General features: G+C 38.8%; 4 protein-coding genes across 22 annotated transcripts in view; 1 reads left to right on the plus strand and 3 right to left on the minus strand.

Annotated features, from left to right (window-relative positions):
* Positions 1 to 6,755, minus strand: part of LOC147871648 (kinesin-like protein KIF21A) — a 55,301-nt gene extending 48,546 nt beyond the window's left edge. For 4 of the 7 annotated variants that reach the window (XR_015538495.1, XR_015538496.1, XM_087360470.1 and 1 more), the window contains exons 1-3: positions 6,053 to 6,755; positions 5,836 to 5,929; positions 5,288 to 5,385 (exon numbers count right to left, since the gene is read on the minus strand). Coding sequence is in view for 5 of the 7 variants with exons in the window: in XM_087360470.1 (XP_087216596.1) it covers positions 5,288 to 5,337 (50 nt within the window). In the remaining 2 variants the exon portion in view is untranslated. Of the gene's footprint in view, positions 1 to 5,287; positions 5,496 to 5,835; positions 5,930 to 6,052 lie in introns of all 7 variants that reach the window. The other 3 variants (XM_087360467.1, XM_087360471.1, XM_087360469.1) reach the window with 3 other exon arrangements.
* A 723-nt stretch (positions 6,756 to 7,478) lies between these two features.
* Positions 7,479 to 16,720, minus strand: LOC147871649 (uncharacterized). 3 transcript variants are annotated; one of them, XM_087360486.1, is made up of 8 exons: positions 16,649 to 16,720; positions 16,100 to 16,210; positions 15,589 to 15,687; positions 14,155 to 14,253; positions 13,580 to 13,678; positions 12,453 to 12,602; positions 10,647 to 10,742; positions 7,479 to 9,731 (listed from the first exon to the last, which is right to left on the minus strand). In XM_087360486.1, the coding sequence occupies exons 1-8, from the start codon at positions 16,700 to 16,702 to the stop codon at positions 9,519 to 9,521; spliced, it is 921 nt and encodes a 306-aa protein (XP_087216612.1). In that variant the 5' UTR covers positions 16,703 to 16,720; the 3' UTR covers positions 7,479 to 9,518. The 3 variants fall into 3 exon arrangements, with proteins under 3 accessions (XP_087216612.1, XP_087216611.1, XP_087216610.1); XM_087360485.1 differs by having other exon boundaries at positions 12,435 to 12,602; XM_087360484.1 differs by having other exon boundaries at positions 12,405 to 12,602.
* On the plus strand, positions 16,672 to 25,471 carry LOC147871650 (uncharacterized). The gene is made up of 2 exons (XM_087360472.1): positions 16,672 to 18,274; positions 20,315 to 25,471. The coding sequence occupies exon 1, from the start codon at positions 16,672 to 16,674 to the stop codon at positions 18,256 to 18,258; it is 1,587 nt and encodes a 528-aa protein (XP_087216598.1). The 3' UTR covers positions 18,259 to 18,274; positions 20,315 to 25,471.
* The window catches only part of LOC147871651 (structural maintenance of chromosomes protein 6-like), a 70,210-nt gene continuing 64,618 nt past the window's right edge, over positions 21,601 to 27,192 (minus strand). For 9 of the 11 annotated variants that reach the window (XM_087360481.1, XM_087360483.1, XM_087360474.1 and 6 more), the window contains one exon: positions 26,218 to 26,337. The gene's annotated coding sequence lies outside the window, so the exon portion shown is untranslated. Of the gene's footprint in view, positions 21,738 to 22,852; positions 22,995 to 25,530; positions 25,716 to 26,176; positions 26,338 to 27,192 lie in introns of those variants that run through there. The other 2 variants (XM_087360473.1, XM_087360482.1) reach the window with 2 other exon arrangements.

Below are 27,192 nucleotides of genomic sequence, written 5' to 3' on the forward strand. Positions count from 1 at the left end.
GGCGATGTTGCTGTCGACATTAGCTGATGTTCGGTTTTTAAGCGAACGGCGAAGGACGTTGTAGGCGTTCGCCAAAATTGCGCGCCGCCTCGCCCTCACACGATTCTCAGCGCTGAGTTGTTTCGTTACGGCAGAACGCGGAGTGTGGACGGGGCGCATCAGCTGCCTGGGCGGCATGGTCGGTATTCCGGCTACGACTTGCTTGTTTTAGCGACTGGCTTTCTGCGTGGTTTTTCCACAACACCCGAAAAAATGATGCCTGGATTTTACCTCCGGACAGGCCTCGACTATTCCAAGCACCACGAGTTAAATAAATACTGTTCAAATACTGAGAGACGGGAAGACAGTTTCACTTAACCTCCCGCCAATACTACGTATGCCGAAACAACGATGCCGACCTTCACACAGAAGCGACGACCTTCACGGTTGCTGGTAAACGAAATATTTGGTCTAGCGGAGTGGCCGCGGCATCGCAGATCTTCTGTTTTACCCGAGGCTTCGATTTGCCTACGTCTTATTGCTTCTAAGCAAACTCTAAAGTACACAAGCTGAGTGCAATTACGTGAAGGTCGAAAGAGAAAAAAACACTTTTCTTTAACAGATGGAACAAACGCAAACTCCCACAAGAATTCCAAGGGACAGACAACGTGAATACTTCGTTGTACGCGGTGGTTATGGTTCCTCTTACAAAATTACTCGGCTGAATAACATCTTTAAAGTTACGGGTGGAATTTCGAAAACATTTTATTGCAATGAAGATTTCTGTCTTCTGGGTTATTGCGCAATAACCCAGAAGACAGAAATCTTCATACTCACCGCTGTGAGAACCTCAAGTCTTACATTTTATTGCAATGTTCGTAGCACCAGATAAGAGCAGGATCCATCTGCAAGACAGCAGCAGAATTCCGACGTGCCGTGTCGCAATGCTCCATTTTACTCAAAACACAGCGGGATGAATCGCTCTCCCCACATCACGCACCTTCTACATTTCGTGCAATCAACGGCTGCAGGCGCAGGCATGACCTTGCCGCAAACGAAAAGGAAGGAGGCTCAGTAGCAAATACCAGTTTCTTTTCTTAAAAAAAAATTACCTTCTTCATTCGTAAGTTTATTTTCCCATTAAATACTCTTTTCGTTTGTGAGCACTGCCCCCACTCCCACTCGCAACCTTTTACCCTCCGCGTTCTCACGTGACGATCTGCACAAGAAGGCTTCAGGGCCTGTAACAATGCAACATCGTATTTCTGACAAAAGAGAAACTGCAGCCGGTAGAAATTCTCCGCAGGTCGAGCGCTTAAAATGGCGAAGATCCGTCCGTGAACACGTGCAAGTCCGTATGATTGGTGCAATATTACCGAAGGCCGAGAGAAAGCCGCTGACCGACCATTTGCTCACGTGCATCTGACAGCTGTCGAGTTGCGTGTCGATGAGGCTATTGGGAAACCGCGATATTTCAGACTGATACTGCATCCAAGGCGTGCACAAGCACTGGAACTGCAGACAATTGTCCATAAACACTAACTGTTCAGGAAAGTGTGCGCACGGTGTTTCCATTACGTGGCAAAAAGTGTTTCTGTGTATGCCAAACATGTGAACCGGTTTGACCTGGTGGAAAATTAATTTCTGTACCGAATAATGACTTGTACTACTGTTCTGGACGACCCACGATCGCTTGCTTATGTCACCCGATTATTCTGCCTAATCCCTCCACACGTCACGGCAGGGAAAACCCTGGTGTTTACAACCTTGCGGAGAAAAATGGCTCGTGCTGCTGTACGTGCCAGTAACATACGTCCGCCGCGTTTTTGAACGATTTCGTCGTCAGACAGATCAACTGTAGTGCAAGCAAGGCGTGGCTGACATTTCAAGAGGCGTAATAAGCCGCCTTGACACACAGAACGGCATTCTGTTTCACCGCGAAGCGGCGGGCCGGGCTCAGCCCTCCCGCTTCTCTGCAGAGTCAGCTTTCGGCCAAAGTGCCGCCATCTTGACCGTAAACTATCACGGTGAGAATGAAGTTGGTACAGACTCTTTTTCCCCCCTTCTGTAACTGCTGGAGACTGTGGTGACAAGAGGCAGGTGGCCCACTTGAAATCAATGGGACGGCACATCACGACTGCTGTCAAAGAACAGGGCGTGCTGACTTTAACCGCATTGGGTCTACAAGTTGTTCATTTCGCTACAAACGATTAATGGGACATCACTAGAAATAAAAGATTGAGTGAAGCAACCATGAAGAAGAGAGCACGAGAGCAACAAAGATTCTGGCACATCAGATGGAAATTCTTGCCTCGGAACTTCCTGTCCACCGGACAACGCGCCAATTAACCAAGAGGTGGAACTATGAGGGCGAGAGTGAGAGAGAATGGCTAGGCGTGACGGAGGGGCATTGCAACTTCCGCTCCGAAGACGTGCGGGTCGTCGAGCTGTGCGTGGAAAATACGATCTTTTCCTTCAATTTTGGACAGCTATGAAACTGAAAGCTGGGTTCTAAAATCCAAGAAGGTTTTTAAAAATTATACGCTTATGCACCCAAAATGCTAATGTAACGTTATATTTTGGATAGATTTATTTAGGTATAGTCCTACTAATGTGGTAGCGTGGCTTGGAATGGAGCAAGGCAAGTTCACAAGGATGCTGTCGTCAGCTTAAACATACTCAGCTGATATGATATTTCGTCTATGAGGCTACAGCTTGCTCCCTAAGACTATAGACATTTATTTCCAACACTAAGTACTACATAAATTTCACATTAGTATTAAAACATTACCATCCTAATTCAGGCTAACATTAATTGTTTTTACCTTAAACCACAAAAGATGTTCAAAGTGACTTCCTTGTGCTTGCAGGCAACTTCACATCTCGTTAACATGTTTCGAAATACTCGACGAAGCTCTTCTTGGGAAATTGTCGAATATTTTCTTTAAGTGTTTCTGCAGTGTGCGGATAAATTGTGAACGTTATGTAAATTTAATAGTTAGACCCTTTTTCCGAGAAAATACCGATGAAGAAATTACTTGCGGTTTCTTCATGCAAGACAATGCTACAGCTCACACAGCTGATCGGTCGATGTCAGCATTAAGAGAAGTGCTTGGTGAACAAGTTATCGATCTGTGGCCTCCGCGTTCCCCAGACTTAAAAACTCGTGATTTTTACCTGTGGGGCATGCTGAAGAACAAAGTTTATGTAAACAATTCGCACACTGCAGAAGCACTTAAAGGAAATATTCGGCAATTTCCCAAGAAGAGCTTCGTCGAGTATTTCGAAACATGTTAACGAGATGTGAAGCTTGCCTGCAAGCACAAGTAAGTCACTTTGAACCTTTTGTGATTTAAAGTAAGAATAATTAATGTAATAGCATGTATTAGTGACGAGAAATATTCGTAGTTCGCTGTTACTAGCGGCACTGAAACTGATTCGCCGGTCACCCACCGGAAGAACGGGCACAACACCCGCCCACCCATATCAACGGAGCACCAGCCGACCACGCAATGCAAGCACGACCGCAGCCACATAAAATGTAGACCAGGTAGTAGGTGTTTTTTGCTTTGAGGAAGTAATATTCTCTGATTTACTGACATTTTCTCTTGTTCAAAACTGGCAAACGTGTGAAATTACATCTGCGAACTTTTGTTTTACTGCTTGTTACATATAATTTATTTTTAATTACAGTACCTGAAAAACAGTGTTTTGTGTGAACTAAGTTCTGAGGTTGAACACAGACATTGATTATCTTACTGAAAAGTTGCCACAGATTTGTCTGAACTCCCTACTAACATCACTTAATAATGATAATGTTTTATAAACAGTTTCAGGAAAGATCATATTTCTGTTGGATGAGTGGTAAATGGGCTACATGATCACGATGTTCATCTTCTGGTCATGAAAAACATAAAAATCAATTTCCAACGGTCACAATTATTGGATACAAAATAAGACTTATAAATAATAACACTATTAAAGAATTTACAACAGTCTAAGTAATGAAAATTGGGAATCAGTATCAAGCAAACATGATGCAGATTGAAATATAACACATTCCTGAACATCTTAAGAACTTATGAAACAAGTTTTCCCACCAAAACAGAACAAAGGGTGTTTGATAATAATGAATGAATAACAAAACGCAGCAGAACATCTTGTAAACATAAACAAAGTCTAAATCTAGCAGCAACATAACAAGGAAAATTCACTTCAGGAAATATTTCAAAATTTTAACTGGCGTCATTAAAGACGCCAAATGTATGCATTACAACAGACAGGCACCGGAGTCTGATGATCAAGTAAAATCGGTCTGGAAAATTGTTAAAAGGGAACAAAGTAAATATTCAACAGAACACCCCATCAATAAATAAAAATGACAATGTAATAAAGAGTCATAAACTCATAGCAAACTCTTCTTAACAATCATAGAAAAAATAAACTTTAAAATTAATCTAATTTGCTTCCATTCCATTGTGTCATATGGATTAATATTCTGGGAAAATTCACCAGACAGAAAAAAGTATTTCATGTCCAAAAGAAAGTCATTACAATAATGACAGATGTTAAAAGGAGAGTCTCTTGTAGAGAATTATTTAAGAAGTTTAATATTCTCCCACTTGCCAGAAAATTCTTATTTTCATTATCATTTGTTGTGGACAACACGGAAATTTTTCAAACGAACTCAGATGTGCATAATGAAAATACAAGACATAACCTTCATGTGCCAAAAACTAACCTCAGCAAATATGAAAAAGGAGTTTACTACACTGGAATTAAATTATTCAATAATCTTCCTCCTAGCATAAAAAGTTTACATTGTGACATAAAAGTATTTAGGCTAAGTATCACTTACAGTATCTACACAGTAGAATAATTTACTTTAAACAACAATTGTCAGCTATTACATACATACATGATGATTTATTGATACAATTATTTTATAGTATAATACTGTATTATATCAGACATGTTTGTAAACAGCTGTTAAAAATTTGTATTTAATCTGCTGTATTGTATTTGTATTATGACATATTCTACATCCTTGGCTTAGGCCTATGAAGAATAAATGGAATGTAAATAAATACTATTCTATTCTAATACTCTGGGTGTCCTACAACTTTATGCTGGCAAATGGTGTTCTCTGAACAGGTAATCTTCATGATGTACTTAAATTTTGCAGAACCAATCTCCTAGAGATGGATCAGAATTCATTGATTATTTGCAACAGTACCTGGACCACAACACCCAATATCCATCATCCATGTAATCCAGATTAAAATTAACAAAAAGCTGATGAACCAACCTGACAGCCACTCGAACACTTGAGTCTTCATCTCCTGCTGTTGTAGACATGGTATTCCTTGTTGATGCAGCAGAAAATTCACTAGTTCAAATTGAGCCCTGCATAAAGTTTAAACATTTGTAACAACCTATCACACTCACTTAATAAAGCAGATTACACAATCACTGAAACACGAACTTGTCGTACAACCATCACAGCCACTGAAAATCTGCAGAGTTCACACAATTTAACTTTTATTGCAATCTGTAATTCTTAAAATGTAGTATGGTTTACACATAAAAAGTAATTTAACTAATCACAACCAGCAGAGCTCTTCTCATGAACCTAAAAGATGCTTAGTTACTGGAGAAATTCTACTTTCTGTAATGTGAAAAGTTCATTAGTTTTCATAAAAGCCCACAAATGCACCCTATCCTGAGTCACAGGAATTCAATTAATACCCTGCATCCTATTTCTTTAATTTCCATTTTAATACTCTCCCATCTATGCCTAGGACTTCCAAGTCATCCCTTCAGATTTAGCAAAACCCTGTTATGTATTATACATACCTCAACTACCTCCTCCTCCTCCAACAATTTCTTTTCACTTAGCTCCAAACATTCTCATCAGTATCCCATTCTCACTCATAATCCATGTTTTAACCTAAGTGACAGACAAAGTTAAAAACTGTCGTAAAAAACGCCTAAAATAAATGTCCATAAAATGTTCAAGTTTTCTAGCAGTAGGAATGCAAAAGAATCTGAACCGAATGGTGGAAAGTCTTACCCAAATTTATTCTGCTCTTAATTTCTTCATGAATTAAATTCTGATTTGTTACTGTCGCTCCATTTCTTCGCGAAGTATTGATTTATTACTGAACTTGGCCACGTTTTCTAAGGACTTGTATTTTCTTTTGCTATTTATTCTGATGACGAAACATAATCGCTATCTTTGCGTTTATATCAAGAACAGTATCCTCAGCGCAAACTGTCCATTTAAATTACAACCCCTTCTTGCCTTGGGCCTACTTAATGGCGTATACAAAGGCAAGAAAATAGCTACTCGGAATAAGAAAATATGAAGATTTATATAACCAACTGCTTTTTCGACTATTCCAATCTACAAAATACGATCCGAAATTCACAAATACCCAATCCCTAAATTCTACAGGCACAAGCACAACTAAACACACTGAGCTGACATTAAAGACTGTTAGTCTCTAAAACCACACAACCGTCACTGGTGGACTACGAATAATCGCACAGAATAATCCCCACAGCCATACTAACTCCATCTGTGAACCTGTTCAAAGTGCACCCGGGTTTTGCCTAAATTTACAAACCTCACAGCAATGTTCTGCATTGACCAATATGCAAGCAGTTAATAGAATCATCATAAAATGAAATGCAAACACACTTAACATATTTCGCACAGACTGCCCAACATACAAAACGATAACACAACCTCAAATCCTACTACCTAAAAAGTTGCCAACGAATGTAGCTACGATATAATGTAATTCTGCTGCCATCTATCCACATTCATTGTAAAACTACTGTCTGTAACAACATTCTGACGGTCAGTCAGGAGCACTACTTACCATCCAAGTTCCTTTACCTATCCTCCTTCTCCTGCCCCTTTCTTAAGACATAACGTTAGCTACAAATCAATTTAAGAAACCTGAAAATGGTGGTCTTTTAGGATACAGCGATCCGGTAGAAATTGACAGATGTTTCAGAGTTGTGCTTCTGAAATGTCAGTCAATTTCTACCGGACTAAACAGTGCAATATCTCAGAATACAATTACCTTCTTGTCAGCACTGAAAGCTCAGATTTACGAACTACACAAATGATAATGCAAAGAAACATCTCCACTTTTGAAAGTGTATGAATGTAAAGTGATTGTACTTTTGAATGGAACTGCTGAGAAACTTTCTACTCATGTGAAAGTCTGACGTGACATTGGTTTTAATCACTTTACATTTCGTCTAAACAAATCAATCCAGCATTCCCTTGCTGAAATGCATATTGAACAGTTACGATTGGGTAAACTTCAATGAAAAATGTCCTGTGTTGAACCTCATGGAATGAAAATCAAAGCACAAAATAGGTTGCTTGTCCAGATATCAAATAAACTGAATAGAAGTTACCATGAAAGCCACAAAAATTTAGATTCTACACTTGAAATGACATTATAAACAAACACAGCATATACGTAAACTTCCTCATTTATTTTCTGTTGTTTATGAATCATCTGCATTTACCCCAAAACCACAGACTAATATAATAATTCTACAAGATTTGTGCACATGTACAAGATTTGTAAACTGAAAATCACATTTTTGAAAATATTGATTTTAATGATATCATTCATAATTATTTCAGGTCAAAATGTGAAAGAAAGAAAAAACAGCTATTTAATGCCTTTACAGGGGTATTGATACTACCGGTTCCATTTAAAATGTGGTGGTATGACACATTACCTTTGTAATCTCCAACGATGTGGCCCCATGAGATTTGACCTAACCTCAGTTTTATAAACTGTATATTTTGCATTTTGTTTCCACACTGCTGTCCTTAATATTTATAAATCCATAATTTTAATGAAATAAGGTGTTGCTAATCAAGATGACAATCACAATATACATGATTATAGAATTTGTACAGTCTGAGACAACATATGCGACCTGTGCTCTGTTAAAAGCAATGGTATTATCATAATATGTACATAAATAATGATCACTTTATTAATAAATTATCTATACTTGTATTTCAAAATATATCCATCATAGTACATTGTAACAGTATTTTAAATGAGATTCATTTTCTGATATTGCATTTGCATATTATATTAAAATGGCAAGTACACAAAACACTTTTCCAAGTATGCCGGTGGCCCAAAGAGTTCTTGTAATGTCCCTGGTCCACCTACTAAATATACACTTCATGATAAAACTGTAGTGCACTGAAGTCAGGCACTCAAAACAGTTTCTGTTTTTGTAACATATTTCATTTTTAAATCAAGCATCATTTCAACTTCACATTGAAATTAGTGTGAATTTTATCATGGAAACCCTTTATTTATTAAATATCTTTATATTTCTTTCAAACTAACATGACTCACTGACTTTTCCAAATTAACCAACACACAAAGACTGCCAGACTCCTCCTGCATCACTTTGAAGAACTGGTGTTTATCCATGACATTACTTGGTAAGCAAAATTCCCTTCTCATGCTGTGTTGTGTTCACATTGCATTAGTCCATCCTCTCATTCCAACTTTAATTAATTTCTTCTTTTTCCCCTTTTCACTCCTATGTGAGGCATAAGGCCTCTATTTTTAAAAGGTTTCAGTAATCAGTTAGACCAGTGGTTCCCAACCTTTTTGTGCCTAAGGGCACATTTGAGAGTTTATGAGATCGTGGCGGGCACCAACCAATCAACAAAGCCAAGTTTTCTTTTCTCTGGACAAATAAGATATGGACACCAAGAAATACACAAAACAACACGTTTAATGATACAAGAAACCATGCAAACAAAAATACGTACTTTTATAAGTACAATTATTATTATTATTACTCAAGTGGGAAGTTAGTGTGATGTTTGGCGCTGCATTTGATTGGCCAGTTTTTCAAATTTGGGAGTGTAGGATGATGTTGCTACTCACAAACAATCATCAAGATTGGCGTCAGTAAGTCGAGATCTGTGCTTTGATTTTATGATGTTCATGGTTGAACGGCCTTCATTATTCAGTATAACCTCTTTCCGTAGCAATGCGGGCACCCAAAAAACCCTTGGTGGGAGCCATGGTGCCCGGGGGCACCGCGTTGGGGACCACTGAGTTAGACATTTGGTAGGACTCCTTGGACAAGCGATCGGCCTGTCACAAGGCCTTTACCTGCACACAGGACATCACAACACAGAAAGACACTGACAAACATCCGTGCCTTGAGTGTGATTTGAACCCACAAATCCCAGTGTCCAAGAGCACGAGGCCCACGCCTCAGACGGTGCGATCACTGTGACCAACTTAATTTCACTGGACACTAATTAATTGCCTCATCGTACATGCTAATGTCTCTGATTCTGTGGTTTGGTAATTCAGTTTTTCCCATATGAAGTGTGGCAGCTTTGTCAGTACAACATACACCGATTCTATGAATGGTCATTACTGACTTCATATTGGCATTTTGCATTCTGAATGTTGTTAACTTAAGAATTCCCACCACCTTTAGCACAACGTCAGACCCAACTATGATGGTTTATGGGGTGTCCCATTAACTCGTTCCACCAATAAGCTGGACAGGTACTCAACAACTGCATACTGCTTGGCTTCTTGGGCAACTTGCATCGGCGTGACTCCATCTTGATTTCTTAGCATCAGGTCTGCTCCAGCAGATATCAGCCGTTTCACTATCGGAACATGGCCAAACAGGGCCGCTGCATGCAGAGCACTTTCCCCATTCTGATACAAAGTAAGTGACATTTTAGTGCGTTTGTCTTCTTACAACAAATATCTCTGGTGATCGTAAGGGTTCGGTTACAGGCGGTTTATCACAGAATTAAAACTTGTTTGCAACAGGACCACATGAAGTCAGGTTTATGGACCTCATGCAGTCTGTGTGCAATTCAGTACTCGACAGAAGGGCAGGTGACAATTAAACTGTTCCCCCTCTAACTCAAGAAGTTTACATAGTCTAGAAATAAGCAAAGAATTGAGGTCATTAAATGAATAGCCAAAGGGGTAGTATGTTGTCTCAAGGGTACATATCCTGCTGGCAGATATGTACCATTAAAAACTTAGGAAATGCCATTCATTCCTACAAAGTCCAATGCGTGCATGTCCAAGTTGGGACCGGCCAGCTAAGGGAGACAACCCCGACAGAAAAACATCACTCCCTCAGGATTGTTGAGGGTTGGACGCGAGGCTGACAACCTCAATCCGTAAAACAAAGATTTGTTTCGAAACTTCAAGCTAAGCCTCGGGTGAAAGATTGAAGAGGCCAAGGTTCAACTTTGAACTGTAGTTCCAAGAAGAAGAAGAAGAAGAAGAAGAAGAAATGAATAACTAATGAATAATTTAATGACATTATTTCAATGCACAAGCTACATAATGCCAAATGAGATGAAAAAACGATTATCATGTATGATAACTGGTAAAGATTTGGAAAAAGATTATTATGTCCTATGCGAAGGTGTATACCCAATCTTCACCTGTAGAGACTGAGGAAAATTATGAAAACAATAGGACAGCCGACAGTCCAACTGAAATTGAAATCATATGCCTCCTGAATACAAATCTACAGCACCGATGTTATATCTTATTAATATACATGTTTTGTGTGCACGTAACCTCAGCAACGTTTATTTTGCTACTTACAGGCAGAAGTCCAAGAGATGGCTGGTACTTCAGTAATTCTTCTACAACACTGGAGTGTCCTTTGTGTGAGGCTTTGAACAGTGCTGTGGCACCATCCTGCAAAGCACATGCAGATATCCACATGTCAGAGCAAAGCTCTGTTTCAAATGTAGGTATAAACATTTAAAATATTTCAAATAAGAGACATGAGGAGGCAAATACAGAATGGTCCTGAAATATATGGCCAAACTTTGGGAGCCTGTTCCATTAATTCTAAGGATGAATGAAGGTCATATAGACATTGGTCCAGAAATGCTTCCTATCCGAGTTATAGCCCTTCAAATCTGTGCATCAGAGAAAGTGTTCAACTTTTCCTTGCAGCAGAAGATAGGGACGTAAATGGAAGGGGAATACAATGAGAGGAAATAAAATCCAAATCCAAAATTATCCCAGTTGTCCCATCTGGAGCAAAAGCACATGGAACACAAAGCAATGGCAGTGTTGCTTTACTGTGGGTTTCTATGTGTCGGAAACTGGACCAAGAGAAACTTACCCTCAAATGGCAGACGGCAGTATGGGGGAGAAAAATTGGTCTAACCTATCTTTGTGAGCATGTATGGCAGGAACAAAGATATCTCCAGTTGCTTGTGAGGGAAGAGAAACGTTTACACGATGCATTCAGATTTTAAGGTAAACACATTAATAATATCAAAATATGTTTCAAAATAAGAATCCAATGATAGCTGAAAATATAAATACAGTGATATTCCTTCACAATGAAAGAAATCTTGCAGAATAATTGCTCGAGCAATGGTTTCCAGTGGTGACATAAATTCTCCTGAACTATGTCTAATTTATTTCATTGCTGTAAGTGGGTTCTCAAGAAAGATATGTTTTATCAAATAACATGCACTGCATAGTGCAACTGGGATTTATGTTAGGCCAAAAAGGGATAAAGGGATTTTAAAACCTGGTACTGTACAGATTAATAGAAGATTCTTCAATGGAAAAACACACAAACACACATTCCTAATACTGTTGCAATAAAGAAGCACTTTCATTATTCCAGTACAGTTTGTTTCACGAAAAGCCCAGATTAAGAATAAACACAACTTTTGAAAAGTCATTTCAAGATCCTTCAATTCGTATGAAAATTAACTTCTGAACAGCATCACCAAATTAAACTAAATCAGTAGATTGAAATTTGCATATTTTCTTTGGAGTGACTTCATTATCATAACACACAAATGTGAGAATAACGCCAAAGATATAAAAGACTAAAGAAACAACTTTCTTTAACACATCATATTTCTAATTCTGTGGAAATAAAACAAATTACTATTTTTAAGTGTACGGACTGGCCACCATCTTCCCCTTAATGGTCCCGGACAAAAACAGAGATACAGGCTGTTGAAGATGGTGACGGATCATTTACGGATTTAAATTCTGCTAAACGCTTCTCTGCATTCCACCTCATATCAAAATGTCAATGTATGCTCTGTTCATTTAATTATATTAAAATATAAGGTAACAAAGTCATGTTATTGAAATCCAAAAGTGAAACTTAAAAACGATGTTCTTAAAGAGCAAGGACGCTAGAGGTTCTTACATATTCTCATCCTGCCCTTAAATAGACCGATTCATGGTCAGCGGTTAACGAGACACGACAACACGTTGTTGTTAGTTCAATAGTTTGTCACCGTCAGATCATCGCACTGGCATCTGGCGGGCCATTCAACATCTGCACCAAAAACTTAAATTTAATTACAAAAAACTTACATAGCGATAAGCATCAACACTAGCGCCAACCTTGAGCAGTTGCCTCACCACATGATCATGTCCCATCTGCGCTGCAATCCACAGTGGAGTGGCACCATCCGTGCGCCTTGAGTCTGGAACTGCTCCGTGGGCCAGCAGCAACAAAAGTATTTTGAAATGGCCATTCTGCGATGCAATGAACAATGGGGTGGCACGATCCTGTTTGCACACACACAGCATTCTTATCATCACAGCGGCATCGTCTTGTAGCACCTTCCCTAACAGCTACTTTCATTTTGAATTCCAACCTAACATGTGGGTTTTATAAAATTACAAATCTCAAAATCGAAACCTCAATCAAAGCCTCGGACAGACAGACCTAACAGAGGACCGAATGGAAGAGGAGAATTGAGGAGGCCATGGACCGAAGATACGGTCATCATTCTAGAGTACACTAAAATTGTTTTTATGGATTAGAACCCAACATGGTGATCACAAAGCCATTTTACATGATGCAATGTGTGCCACGTCTACTGTACACCATCTAGGTATACCAGTGACATGCTTAAAAAACAGCCTGACTTTTAAAAGTCAATGTCTGCTAAGAAATTAGATGAGCGTAGTAAAAAAGTTAGCTTATGACCATGCAGTCTATGGCCCTTCCTACAATTACATTTACGCAGACTATGACTAGGTTTTAACTGCGCCTCTATTAGTCAAGTTATATTTTGATAGGCAGTATCAAATTATTTTTTGACTGTCAAATGTGGAATTAATTTTTACTTTTGGAAGATCAACACACATTTGTGGCTGTTTGACAGGGGCAAATAACCCCACATACTGATGTGTTTACACACTCAACCAAATTTATTTCATTTTAGCCCTTTCAAGTCTTATGTATAGGACAGTTTTCTGTTGAGGAGTATTCTGCAGCAGAAACAAAGAACTCTAGGATCTTACAAACTACTTTTTACCTCAAATAAGTACAGTGTATGTGAAGGAACAAAACATTGCACTGATACCCAAATTCTGACTTCTTCTTTATTACACCGTCTCCTTTACAGGAGGTTGGCGACATATTATGAACAGGATCCTTCCATCCTTTTCTCGGACTGAGACCTGTTCATATATGTTTTTTTAGGCAGGTGATACAGATAATTATCTGCACAAACAGCGCAAGGGCTGGAAACATGTACCTTCATGTGACTGTTGACTTTCGCTCCTCGAGCGACAAGCTCCTTGACCACGTCCATGTGACCACACTGGCAGGCCACAAACAGCGGAGTTCCGCCGTCCTGCGCACAGATAAACCTCTTGAAGTGATATGAAAACCGAGTGCTGACGGAAGTACTTGGGCACACATAAAATTAAGTGGGGACTGAATATATTAGCATAAAATCATAGAATTATGTCATAGGGTTAGTTTAATGTAAGTGGTTGAGGGAAAGACTGGAATAAATTTAAAAAAGTGCATACATAATTCTGTAGGAATCTCCAAGAAACTAGCCACTTGTAAGGCAGAAAAGGGACTTTGATTCTGAATTGATTTAATGACACTGTCTCAGCTGCAAACGTTATATAGTACTGAAAAGAGCTTGGAAGGTGACATGGCTGTTGTAAAAAGTAAAAAAGAAAATGTATCCCTGTGCCTAAGCACAATGCGAGAGGATCACAGAGTCTACAAAGGTAAATACAGTGTTCTATACTGCATGGAGATGTGTAGCAAGTTTCAGAATTTCAAATTAAGGTTATTTTTTACGTCTGCACTCACCATACTTGATGAATCCACAGGCGCACCTCTGTCCAGCAGGATTTGAACAATGTCAAGGAAGCCACCCTGAGCAGCAAAGAACAGTGCAGTGGTACCTGTCTGAGCACAACAAAACGCCTTCAGGCAGCTGCATCGAACCCCAATGTCTAAAGCAGTAGTCTCACAATTTGCATGTATTCACTAACTCCAAAGGGCAATTGATAATTCTTTGAAAAGTTCTATTTCGGAACATAAAGGTTCCTCGTGCACTTTATTATCTTTATTATTCATGTATTGGCGACAGAAATCTTGCAGTGGCATAATCACGAGGTTTCGGGGATGCATCGTATTGCGTATTGAACGTCAGATTGACAATTTGTCTACACAACGATTCATGATTATAGTTTCAATGTTTACTTAGAATCCACTGCATGCTTCTACCTTCACTGGTCATCTTCAGGTGGTTCTCTTTAAGTGTTCAAAATTATTAGATTTTACTGCTAATTTATTCTGTTGTTAACTTCGCCAGGTGATGGAGTATGTCTTAAACAGCTTGCCTCTTTTAGAAGAGCGGACTATGCGGGCGTAGTTACCGGTGGAAAACTTGGCTTAACTGAAGAGGTTGGTTGATGTTGAGGGGAAGAGCTAGGTGGTTGGGGGGGTTACGTAGGATGGTAACATACAGGCCTAAAAATGAGCTACATTTACTTATATGGGACAGCAGACCAGAAAAATCACAAAACTCTTAATAAAACAAAGGAATCAATATTAGTTTTAGAACATCCAACATTATATAGCTACAACTTTAACACTGGTAACCACACCTACAGATTCCACTTTACTAAAAGACATAAGCTTCCTAAGACCCAGTCCAATACATGACGAAGTCAACAACAGAAAATGTGTAGTCAAACCGATTAATTTCCAACACGTAAAGAGAACCGAGTGAAGATGACAAACTAAGGTTGAAACATCTGGTGGATTCTTAAAAAGCATTGAAACTATAATCAAGAATAGTTGTGCAGATAGACTGTCAACCTAAATGCACAATTACATTTTCTTTCATCCTCTTATAATTAAATGTATAACCTCCCTGAGATAAATCTTGCACATGATAACTCTCTGAAACAGTTCCAGCTCTTTCAGATCAATGGACTCTTTACTTAATGCATGGTCACTGCACATTGTCACCATACATACAGTGCGATATTTAAATTTTCACTGAATATTGAATTGCATCGACTTAAAAAACTTTCCAACAGAACTTAAATTATTTTAGAAATTCACGTGTGTCCACAAGTGACTTGATGCTCAGGCCAAAACAAGTCTTAGCTCTGCTTCTGTTGTAGAGGTCCTCTAAATCCTTGCAGCAGAATGGACACCTTTGGGGTCAGCAGAAAAGAATGGTCACATTCCACCCGACAATTCACAAGTCAGGTCCTTTATGGTACTTACTACTCTCCTGGCCTTGGGGTCAGCCCCCTGATCCAGCAGTTCCACCACACAGTCCACATGGCCACTGGCAGCTGCGAGGATGAGGGGCGTCATGCCATCCTGAGTAAAAACACACACCAAGCGTAGCTACAACCTCCATTCCTCCTAAACTTACTCATTAGGTGGCGCTCAGCCACAATTAATTCTCTTTCCTTTGCCTTCATTTGTTCATTTCCACCGAATGCACCAAGCACAGTTCACGTGCCCTTACTATAATAGACATTTCTACGTCGTAATAGAGAATTAGACCGTTCTTCTGTTGTGCGATCTGCGACCTTGACACAGACCAGAATTTAACTGGTGTTGTGTGGACTACGACCTTCGCGATCAGTGACGCACATGAACGAGTTTAATTCAGACAACATCAGAGGGCTTGAGCCAACACAGGCTCATCAGCTACTGGAAAATAGCAAGGCATTTTCTGATCCTACTCGCACGTACGACGCGACGCGCCTGGCACAGCGATACGTACCTTGTCCCTGCTGTCGACGTGCACCTTGCCGCTGTCCAGAACGCGCCCCAAGAGCTGTACGTCACCCTGGATAGCCGCCAGGTGAAGCTGCACGTCGGACGGCGTCTCCTTCTGCAAAAGAATCGCATGAAGATGAAAGTCGATCGACTGGTCAATATGTTACACGTATTTTCGGTCTACTTGCATTTCCCGTTCAATCCCTGGTGCTAAATGTCACTGAAATTCCCGATCAGTTAACGAAACACAGCAAGGCACTTGGAACAAGCGAAACACAGGACATTTTAATACGCGATTTTGTACTGATTCAGTCTGCAACGAAGACAACCCAAGTCCCGTTTTTTGAAGAAAAAAAATATAAGAAAAGTAAGGCAAGGCCTTCAGAGTGAAATTTGTGCACAGACGCCGTAAAACGTAAAACAAGATGACGTCAGTGAAACAAAGAGGAATGGCTTTTCTGGACGGACAGTTCGCAATGAGGCAATGAAATGTTTTCGACCAGATTGCGAGTTCTTCAATGAAAACAAAATCATAATCAAAGGGGATACACACATGTATAGGCTGTTTGCTGGGACATGAGCTATGGCCTTGAGATGTGCAGTGCATTTCCACCCCGAACAGTGGATGGGGTGAACTCAGAGCTCAGTTACAAGGCAGAAGCGACCGAGTTCACTTCGTGTGGTAAATTCCATTTCAAAAACATTGACCCATTTTTAATAGGCATTTCATATTCATCGCTGTTTCTACTCAGCACGAACAGAATGCAAAGCGTGGGCAGAGGTGTAAAGAAAATAGGGGGACGTAAAGTAATACACAGCCATAGTAGAGAAATGGTGATAAGTGTTTACAGTTTTATGAAGAAAGAAGCGGACAGCGGCAATGTGATTAACGTTAATCAAATACAAAATCGTGTTTCTGAAGCTACTGGTGTGTCCATAAGTACTCTGAAACGCATTCTGAAAGAGTACGAACATAATAAACGAGTGGGAAAAGAATTCAGCACACCTCACAAGAAACGGCCAAGAAGGAAAATTAAAACAGATGTAGATGATTTTGACAATTGCGTAATTCGAAGAACGATTAACGAATTTCACACTACACAAGGCGAGCGTCCTACTTTAAAATCGTTGTTGGCAGTAATTAAGAAAAAGATAAACTTCAGTGGCGGGAAGTGGGCTCTTTGGAAAATAATTAAAAATTTAGGCTTCAGGTGGAGGAAATCGGAAAGTAATAGGAAAGTTCTCATCGAAAAGGATGATATTCGTGCAGCAAGACTGTCTTATTTGAGAAATATAAGTCATTACAGAAATGAGGGGCGACCTATTATCTACATGGACGAAACGTACATTCACTCCTCACACACGAAAGGACATGCCTGGGGTGATGGTACAAATGCAGGTCTACTTGCACCCGTCTCCAAAGGACAGCGAGTCATCATCGTACACGCTGGCAATGAAAATGGCTTCATTCCAAATGCTTTGTTAATGTTTAAATCGGGGACAAAATCTGGAGATTATCATCATGATATGAATTTTGACAACTATGAAAGATGGCTCAAAACGAAGTTAATTCCAAACCTTCCACCAAATTCGGTATTGGTAGTGGACAATGCAGCTTACCATAACGTACAACTTAATCCGGCTCCAACTTCTTCATCTCGAAAAAGTGCTATGATCGACTGGCTTTCAGATCGTAGCATTCCTTTCAGTGACGGAATGTGTAAGCCCGAATTGTATTCTCTAATTAAACTGCGTAAGCCACGATTCAAAACATTCAAAATTGACGCTCTACTGTCTGAACATGGCCACTCTGCCCTTCGCTTGCCGCCATATCATCCAGATCTGAATCCGATTGAACTGATATGGGGATTGGTCAAAGAATGTGTCGCCAGAAAGAATGTCAGTTTACGTCTAGATGATGCTATGAAACTAGCTGAGGAAAAGTTTAGTAGCATCACAAAGGAAGAATGGACCTCGAGGTGCAACAAATCCCGTCAGTGCGAACAGAATTACTTGCGGTTGGAACCTGTTCTTGACGACATTTCGGAACAAATTACAGTTAATTTACAAGATGGCAGTGATACCAACAGTTGTAGCAGTAGTGAGGGAGAGGAGAGGGAGGAAGAAGATGATGGGGAATTATGTGGAATAGAAGCTTTGTAAAATATCTTCAGCCGCTGTAAGTAATTCAGTCTGCATTGATGTTTTTGTGTTCAGTAGTACAGAGAAAGGTGTTCTCCTCCGTTCCCCACTATCACTAGGAGACAGCGTCAGTACCCTCCCTTACGTGCATATCCACAGCTCATGTCTGAGCGAACGACTAATAACTTAAAATACAAATGAAAAGGGAAGAATACAGGAGCCGAGAGGGTTTACAATGATCCGAGCTGTGCAATAAACAATCATACTGTCGTCTACATAGGGATTTTAATTCTGTTATTATAATCATCGCTTTTCCAATTTCCATTAAGGAGTGTTGACAACTTAATATATTTCACTAAAATAATTAACACTTTAAAATAAGCACGGTACGCTTCCGTGATAAGAGAAATAATCTAAAATACTTCATCCAAGTATAAAAAGTAATCAAGTATATCAAACTGCTTACATGAATATGAAATATATCTTAGTGCGAAACAATTCATATTTCACAGAATTTATTACAAACTTTTCTCGACTTACTGCGAGCAGGCAACAATTTTTTTAATAGTGGCCAGGCTCATCACTGCGTAATATCAGTCGGACTACATTTTTCAGTCCCAAACTTTAGGGACAAACATAACCTTAGATACCCACAAATGCTCAGGTAGAATAGAAGAAATTTAATGAACAAATCAAAATTATTGTTCTCTGGCCAGAATACATTCTGTAATTAATTAGTCTTTATGGAAATATTATCTAAAAATTATACCGCTTCGACTGATTTAATTGAATGAGTTATGAAAATAATTATCGATAGTAAAAAGAAAATTTGGAGAAAAACCATGAAAGTCCATGTTTAAATAAGCAACTTTTATTTTTGTATTATTATCATTCTTATGCCCCACTACACACCATGTAGGCACTTGGCGTTAACCTCGACACTAGATAGGGGCAGGCAGCCCTCGGAGGAGGAAAAACCCTTTGTCCATGTTGGGGATCAAGTCTATACTGACTCAGCTACCCCCAGATCCCCTTTCTATCAATGAAGATTATTAATTATAAACAAGTCTGTAGCGTATCGTCCCAGCGAATTATGTTGATTCTGTGTGTGAAATTGATGGGTAGGAATAAACAAATGTGTCTGTAGTCTTAAGTAAATGCCTGGAATTATAGGGTAGCATGCAGAACTTAAATCCAGTTATATTTTTTTCCCCCCTTAAAATACATCTGCTACGTGTGGAGCTGAATCCTACCTTCAATGTGTCTATTCCTCATATTCACGGCGATTCAAATTCAGTAGATTTAAGAATACGCGTGTAAAATTGCCTGTGTAATTACAAACCTTCGTTGTCTTCATCTGACAGCTCATGTTTTAGGTAGTATAAAAGTAAGTCATGGATCCCATACTCATTCCGCTCGGACATTGCAAGCGATTTCTTAATAAACTCACTCGTCATATCTATTTCGTGACCAAAGAGTTCCCAGCACCTGCGATAAGTATAAATTTATAAAATGAACAAACACGATTAAATCCACGTTTACGGATCACTAATTTGTGTCTGTAAGCGTATACTGTATTCAGATCAACCAAAATTCAAATTGATTTAATTATTATAATGCAATTTAGATTTTAGTTAATAAATAAACTACAATACTGTAACAAGAGTTTAACTCTTAATGACAAGAAATGCAGTAGAATCTTATGATCTGTCACACCTGATATACTTAAATATAAAACAGCTTTAAATCACTGGGAGAAAAAGTTCAAAATTCAGTCCTGCAAGCAAAGTCTGAAAATTACATGTTAATGACAATAAACAAAGAATAATGACTTAACCTCAATTTTGATTCGACAAAGAGAGCAAAGTCCTGATGGTAGCATTTCATTTCATCTGGCAAGTTCTCTATAACAAAGTCCAATTGCACCTGCTATGCCATTCTCTTGAGAAATACTAATTTTAATTTAAATTTCTGGAACATGAAAATTTGAAATTGTTCCCATACGTGGGCACCTCTAGTGACAGGATACATATTCAAATGTCTGCACAAATACTACATATCTGTTCCTTCATTTCAGTAAATTCTGATGACAACTGTGAAATTGTAGACACATTTCTTTGAATACCCCCCAAAAGAATATAACAGGGTAAGCCTGAGAGACTTCACCAACCCTTCTGGAGTAACAAAGGAACTGACGCCAATGGCACATGGCAGAAGGGGTAGAGATCTGACTTGTTGAAACCTTTCAAATTTCATTCTGTATCATCTTCAAACAACTACCAGAAATAAACACATCATATTTTCTTGTGGAGTAACGTTCTGTAACTTCGATATAATTGTCGATGGTGAAACAAATGCAATATATCGTAACAAATGTATACTTTCACTGGTCTTATTAAAAGAGAAATGGTTTTCAGATCACGTCATACAATATTTATAAGGAACATATTCAAAATGTAAACAAACTGATATTAAAGTGATAATTAGATATGTGCACAGGTCCAATTTGTTTTAACTCAAACCCAAATACTTAAGTAAGATGACAAACTTAAAATTCGTCAGTCAAAATAAGAATCAAGCTTGTTTCGTATAACAGGTTGTAACCGTCCCACTCCCGTCTGCTGTTGGAGTTGCCCGGCTCGGTTGCAGTCTTGTCGATCCTTGTCGTATGTGATGTAATTCGGGATTTCTGCTCATGTAGGCATGGAACTTTTCTCAGGGAATATTACATGGAGGTGTATAAGCTGAAGGTTTCGGTAATGGCTTCGAGACTGAAGTGCGTAGTTTTTTGCAAGCACAATTTATTTCTTTTACGATTCACATCCACTGGCCGAATCGAGCTACAAAACAATTTAGGATGTTGCTTCCTCTGAATTCCAGAAAAGAGTGTCCTCACAAGAAAACTTTCCTGTCCTTTAGTCATAGGACTTCCCCCTTAACTTTCACAAAAAATGATGTATTTGGGCAGTAATGATGCCCTAGCTCACGTGGACCATTAAAAAAAACCTTTAGCCGGCGGGTGCCCCCTGCAAGAATTTTGGGGGTCACACGGTGCGATAATTCTTTCCTTTACAGTCGTAACAAGTGAAACTCGTAAATCTTTATTACTTGTTTCCAATTTATTTTTATTTGTGCCTCACCGGGACTCGAACCCAGAACGCGCGGTCACAAGGTGTAACACGCACGTTACTTTGTGATTATAAAACATATAAGCAAGTGTGACAATTATGATGCTGAAGAGCTCTGTTGACATATAAGATATACAATTTGTGGAAGTAAGGAGAACCTAAGATACTCAGGATAATAATGCAGTTGTTAATACGCAAACAATTTTTTGTTGTTGCGAAGTGTTTGGAAAGAAAATCACCCATCTACAATATTTATTTTTTCATAATTACAAAACCAAAACTAATGCAACGTGCATTTGTTTTGAACTCACCTTCAATCAAGTGCATTTTTTCCCTCTTCTGTGGCCCTTTCCTCAGCAAGGATCACTTCCTCTGAAAACACAGATCACAATCTTGCATTTTGGAAAACAAAATTGAATTTTCAAAGCGGAAATTAAGATGAGATTGACCGACATGACAGTAAATTTCTCTTCTATGCCACCATAAATGAGAAACATTTTGATTTACTTTCTCATTTATAGTAAATCTTTCAACTGATTTTTCCTAGCCCTGGTATTAGATCTGAAGATAACAAATTTGCCTCCTGTATGTACGTTAAATGAATTATTTGAAATAAGAGCAGTAAGAGGTGCAGAGGTAAAATAGTTTTACTGGTTATTAATATCTGTTACATGACGTGTATCTATGAAATTGTTTTCTTATTGTCATTCAGATTGTTCCATCAGTGGAAGTCAATTTAGAAATCCTTCAGGCATTTCTGTTGCTCAAAGAAACGAACAGAGCGGAACAACAGGGGAATCCCTAAATTGGGTAGGAGAAATAACAGACCTGCATATTTTATTGTTTTATTTTGATGTCAGAATGATAAATGAGAGGCAAAATGACACAAGATTATGTTATAGACAGTACAGGAGCATTTTCACAGTCAGTGTAAATGAAAAATATGTAAGATGTGGTTTTATCCTGCTCTTTGATTCCATTCCATTAAAAGCGTGACAAATTTTAAATATTTGGGAGCAACAATAATAAATCGGAATGATACTCATGAGGAAATCAGGAGGCGACCATATTCTGGAAATGCTCGACAATTTTCAGTTCGAAATATTTCGACTTCCCGTCTGATTTCTGAGAGACTAAAGATCAATATGTACAAAACAATAATTTTGCCCGTTGTCTCTCTCTCTGAGGGAGGAACATAGATTGCAGGTGTCTAAGAAATTGTAATTATAAAACTAATATAGTGCAAGCCATTTTTGAAAGAAGTCCTATTCCTTTACTTGTGGGACCATATCCATCAAACATTTGCTCCATGGCAGTTCACATTTTACGGTAATGTTTCATGCAGTAATCGAAACCCAAAAACTATTGCCCCCCAACAAAGCATTCAATCATGTGAACACTGTGACAAAAGAGTGAGAAATGCTTCTTATGCACAACTATACGAACAGCTTTCCTTAGTTTTATCTTTGGTGATTCTGTTTAAATACCTCGTTCATCTACCGGCATCTCTGCATCATTATGTTGTTTCTACATTGATCATAGATGACAGGATGAGCACTTCGCAATTGATATACGATCTGTGGTTGGTAATCCGTCTTCTATCATCGATCATTGACCGGTGTTTGCTTGCTGGAAAAACATTGATTCAAATATACGGCTTTTCGCTGATGATTGTATAGTATACAGGAAAATAATGGATAGTAGTGACATTGATAAGTTACAGACAGATATGAATAGATTATGGGAATGGGCGGTAGAAAATGAAATGAAGATAAATCCAGGTAAAAGTAAAGCAGTCAGCTTCAATAGAGCTAGGGTGAAGGATAAGCTGAGTTACTTTTTTGGGGATCAATTAATTCCAGAGGCAAATAGCTTTAAGTACTTAGGAATACTTATTCGCAGTGATCTGAGCTGGGCAGATCATGTGAATTATACACTAATTAAAGCATGGAAGGCTCTCCATTTCGTAATGCGTATACTAAAAAAGGGAAATAACAATACGAAACGTTTAGCTTATACGTCGCTAGTGAGACCGATACTTGAATATGGAGCTGTGTGTTGGGACCCTTACAGGGAAGGACAGGTAAGAGCACTAAATCGGGTGCAGAAGAGAGCGGCTAAATTTGCTAATTTCACGAACGAATCTGGTTGGGAAACATTGGCACAGCGTAGATTGATAGCCCGAATGTGCGCCCTTTTCAAAGCATACACGGGGGGCCGGGCTTGGAAAATGATAGAGGATAGATTATTAAAGCCATGCTACCTGGGCAGGGACGATCATACTCGGAAAATTAGGACTAGGAAACAAAGAACGGATGTAGGCAAATATTCCTTTGTAAATAGGACCATAAGAAGCTGGAACAAATTACCTCCAGGCGTGCTAGAGTCTTTCCCCTGTAAATTAGGCACCTTTAGAAAGAGGGTCAGAAAAGTAGTTACAAGCTAAGGGTTATTAAGTTGGGAATAAATGGTGATAAGTGAAGTGAAGTGTCTTAGTCTCCAAGTGATGAAGGGCTGTAGTTCTTTGGGATAAAATTTTCATGTACTGAGAGCGGACTTTATATTCTACTCTTAAGTATTGTGATTAATTAGTGGATGTGTGTTTTTTTATTGTGTGTCAGATGTTTTATTTTGAGTGTGGTATGTTGTATTGTTGTGTCTCATTGTATTGTTGTGTGAGTGCATCAGTTCATGACGTTTGTAATACATTACAGTTATTGTCTTATGTCTAGGTGGTATTAAGTTCTTTTTTTTAAGTTAAGTACTTGAGGTTGGATGGTTTTGTAATTTATGAGTTGGTTGATTTTGAGTGGGATGTGTTGTTTTTGTTGTGTCCTTTTTTATTGTTTTGTTCTGTCTCTGTGTTGATGTATCTCATTGTATGTTGTGTCTTATGGTTTTTGTTGTGTCCTTTGTTTATTATTTTGTTGTGTCTCATTGTGTTGATGTATCCCATTGTTTGTGTGTCATATTGTTTTTGTTGTGTCCTTTTGTTTATTGTTTTGTTCTGTCTCTGTGTTGATGTATCTCATTGTTTATTGTTTTGTTGTGTCTCATTGTGTTGATGTATCCCATTGTTTGGGTGTCATATTGTTTTGTTGTGTCCTTTTGTTTATTGTTTTGTTCTGTCTCTGTGTTGATGTATCTCATTGTTTATTGTGTCTTATTGTTTTTGTTGTGTCCTTTTGTTTATTGTTTTGTTCTGTCTCATTGTGTTGATGTATCTCATTGTTCTGTTCTGTCTCATTGTTTTGTATGTTATTGTAGGACACTGCCACCGGGTATAAACCCATTTGCAGTCAATAATAAATAATAATAATAATAATCTGCAAAGAAGTTTTAGACGAGAGCGCCTGGCATAAATGTACGTAAGGTAAGTAATTTGTGTTTAAATGCCCTCCTCAATTGGCCTGATTCTTTTAACCTTCCTTGTTTTAGTTCATATGTGCTACAATTAATTGCTTTAAGTAAGGTTATTATAGGTTATAATTTAATTTGAATTCCTACTGCAATTTCTTGTTCATCTGATAAAGATTATTTGGCGAAGTTTGTTTGTTACTGATCGATACGTTTCTTCGGTGCATGTGGATGCCCTCTCCAATTGAACTCTGATTAATCAGAGCCAATTTATAGCAGTTATGTTGGTGCAACTTGGAATCAGAAGACTCAAAATACAAATTGCAGTATTTAACAGTGCTTTAAAAATTTTCACGTTTTTATCTGTGACGATACAAAGGGGAATTCAACCCAACATTCCTGTCCTCAGATTACATTTCAAAGTATCTGTGATAATTATGAAACATGTTCAAATTTTTAAAAACTGGGCTGGCATTTTAAAGCTTTGCTTGTGTCCGTAGAAACTTCTTTTTACGAAATGCTGCTTTATGATGAAGCAAAGGAAATACTCTTAAATCTCCCTTCAGTAAAAATTATGTCTGATAATTACATCTGTAACTATAAATAAAAATCATTATACTATATCTGGGTTCAAAATAATCTGTTTAAAAAATATACTGGAAACATATTTGTGCTGAGTCAACTTCACAGCGTTTTGAAAGTCAGCTGTATATTACAAATTATATTAAAACATAGTGAAACTATTAGAATATGTGTGGTAAACTTTTTTAAGTATGCACCTTAAATTCTAAATAAATCAAATGGGGTGTACATACTCGTATTAATATTGTTTATACTTTTTCAGGTATCTTTTAAATTTATCTTAATATTTAATCTTACATGGTGGTGGCCTGCGTACAATTGCATCAGAAGATGAGATAGTAATCGAGTCTTCTGTCGTTTCAACACGTCGTGGTACTAACTTCGTCTAGCATTAAGCAGCTCAAATTATTGCTATGAATGAAATAAAGTGAGATGGGGCGCAAACCACATCTCACTATAAAAATTAGCGAGTCACAAAACGTTAAAAAGAACTCAATGAGGATATGGAACAGCACTAATGTGTCTGTTCTTATCCGCAGTTTTCATCACAAGAAAGGAAACTGCTCTGAGTTGAGATTCTATGTTCTCGCAATACGTACATGAGTTTGCTACCTTCATCATCAGTGTAATAAGTATGATAATGAAGGCAGCATGCTCCTCTGAAACACTGGTCAATATCTACCAGTCTACACATTCGCAACATCTCCGAAGACGGTCAGCCATCTTCTTGCTCTGAATTATTACGGTACTTGAATTAATGTCCCCCTCGCTTCTCTATGAATTTCAACAAACACACTGAGTGTCTTGGATAATTATGTCCATAATAATATAGATCTGCTCGTGCTCTGTATCACAATTTTCTGTTTTCATACCGTGCAACGCTTAAGTTGTCCTTCAATCCCTTCTGGATCATCAGAAGCAAGTTCTAACAGGCAAGTTGCCTCCTCCACGACTCTCAGTTCTTTCAAAGCTCTTGCAAGCCGGGGCTCTAAGTTCGATAGGGATCGGAATCTCTGGAACTCGAGCTGGACTTCTGCAAAACATAATAATGCATGCCATTATAACAACCTATCAGGGTTCTCAAATTTGTAAACATGGTTATCCTCTCCTCATGCAGAGAAGTGGCAAAATCTCTTAGGAGCTCTGGTGAAGGGTCTGGCTGAGGGTGAGGCTAAAACAGGTATCTCGAACCTGACCATCAAGAAGAATAATCAGGCTGGCTTGCATTATAAGAGGGGCAGAAAGAGGAAAGGTTTCCTCAAGAAGGTTGAGGGCCTCGACTGAAAAACTCTGTTGCTGATTCAGCCTGGGACCAATGATGGGGGCTCTGCTGTTCAAGTCAGTAAATTGCAGAGGGAAGCCGGAGATATCCAGCTGTCAGCAGCCATGGATCCACCGGCTATGCTCAGGTATGGTGGTCATCAGGACATGGGCATCACTGTGGAAGTTCACGGTCGACGGTGTAGAGTGCGGAGAGGGAAACTGATGTGTTTCCTGAAGAGAAAGGCATGACACCTACCTATCTTGAGCAGCAGCACACTTATGTGTGTTCTTGAATGAGCTAAGGAATGGCTCTGAGGCGTAATTTCACGGATAAGTCACTGGGAGAGAGTCAGACTGAGAGTTGTGAAGACTGGATCAATTTCAGAACTCAGAAAAATTTGTGGCATAGATCCCTGGGAAACCAGTGCAGATGGCTACCATGTTTATGAGATTTTTTTTATTATTATTATTAGTGTTCTGTCTGACGACAGGTCCATATGAACAGGATCCTTCCATCCTTTTCTCGGACTGGGACCTGTTCATATACGTTCTTGGCAGATGATCCAGAAGTGGTTTGCCATTGCCTTCTTCTGTGTGTGAATAGAGTAATTGTTGGGATGCCACG

The sequence above is a fragment of the Zootermopsis nevadensis genome, unplaced genomic scaffold (assembly GCF_977971745.1).
Source record: "Zootermopsis nevadensis isolate Lab colony 2312 unplaced genomic scaffold, Znev_1.0 Znev_ptg000045l, whole genome shotgun sequence".
Classification (NCBI taxonomy): Eukaryota; Metazoa; Arthropoda; class Insecta; order Blattodea; family Termopsidae; genus Zootermopsis; species Zootermopsis nevadensis.

Coding starts and splice junctions, on each gene's coding strand:
- LOC147871650 (XM_087360472.1), top strand. CDS start 16,672: ATGAGCTATGGCCTTGAGATGTGCAGTGCATTTCCACCCCGAACAGTG.
- LOC147871649 (XM_087360484.1), bottom strand. CDS start 16,702: ATGCACTGCACATCTCAAGGCCATAGCTCATGTCCCAGCAAACAGCCT. Junction 15,688..16,099: donor ACGTCGACAGCAGGGACAAG/GTACGTATCGCT, acceptor GTTTTTACTCAG/GATGGCATGACGCCCCTCAT. Junction 13,679..14,154: donor CTGTGGATTCATCAAGTATG/GTGAGTGCAGAC, acceptor ATCTGTGCGCAG/GACGGCGGAACTCCGCTGTT.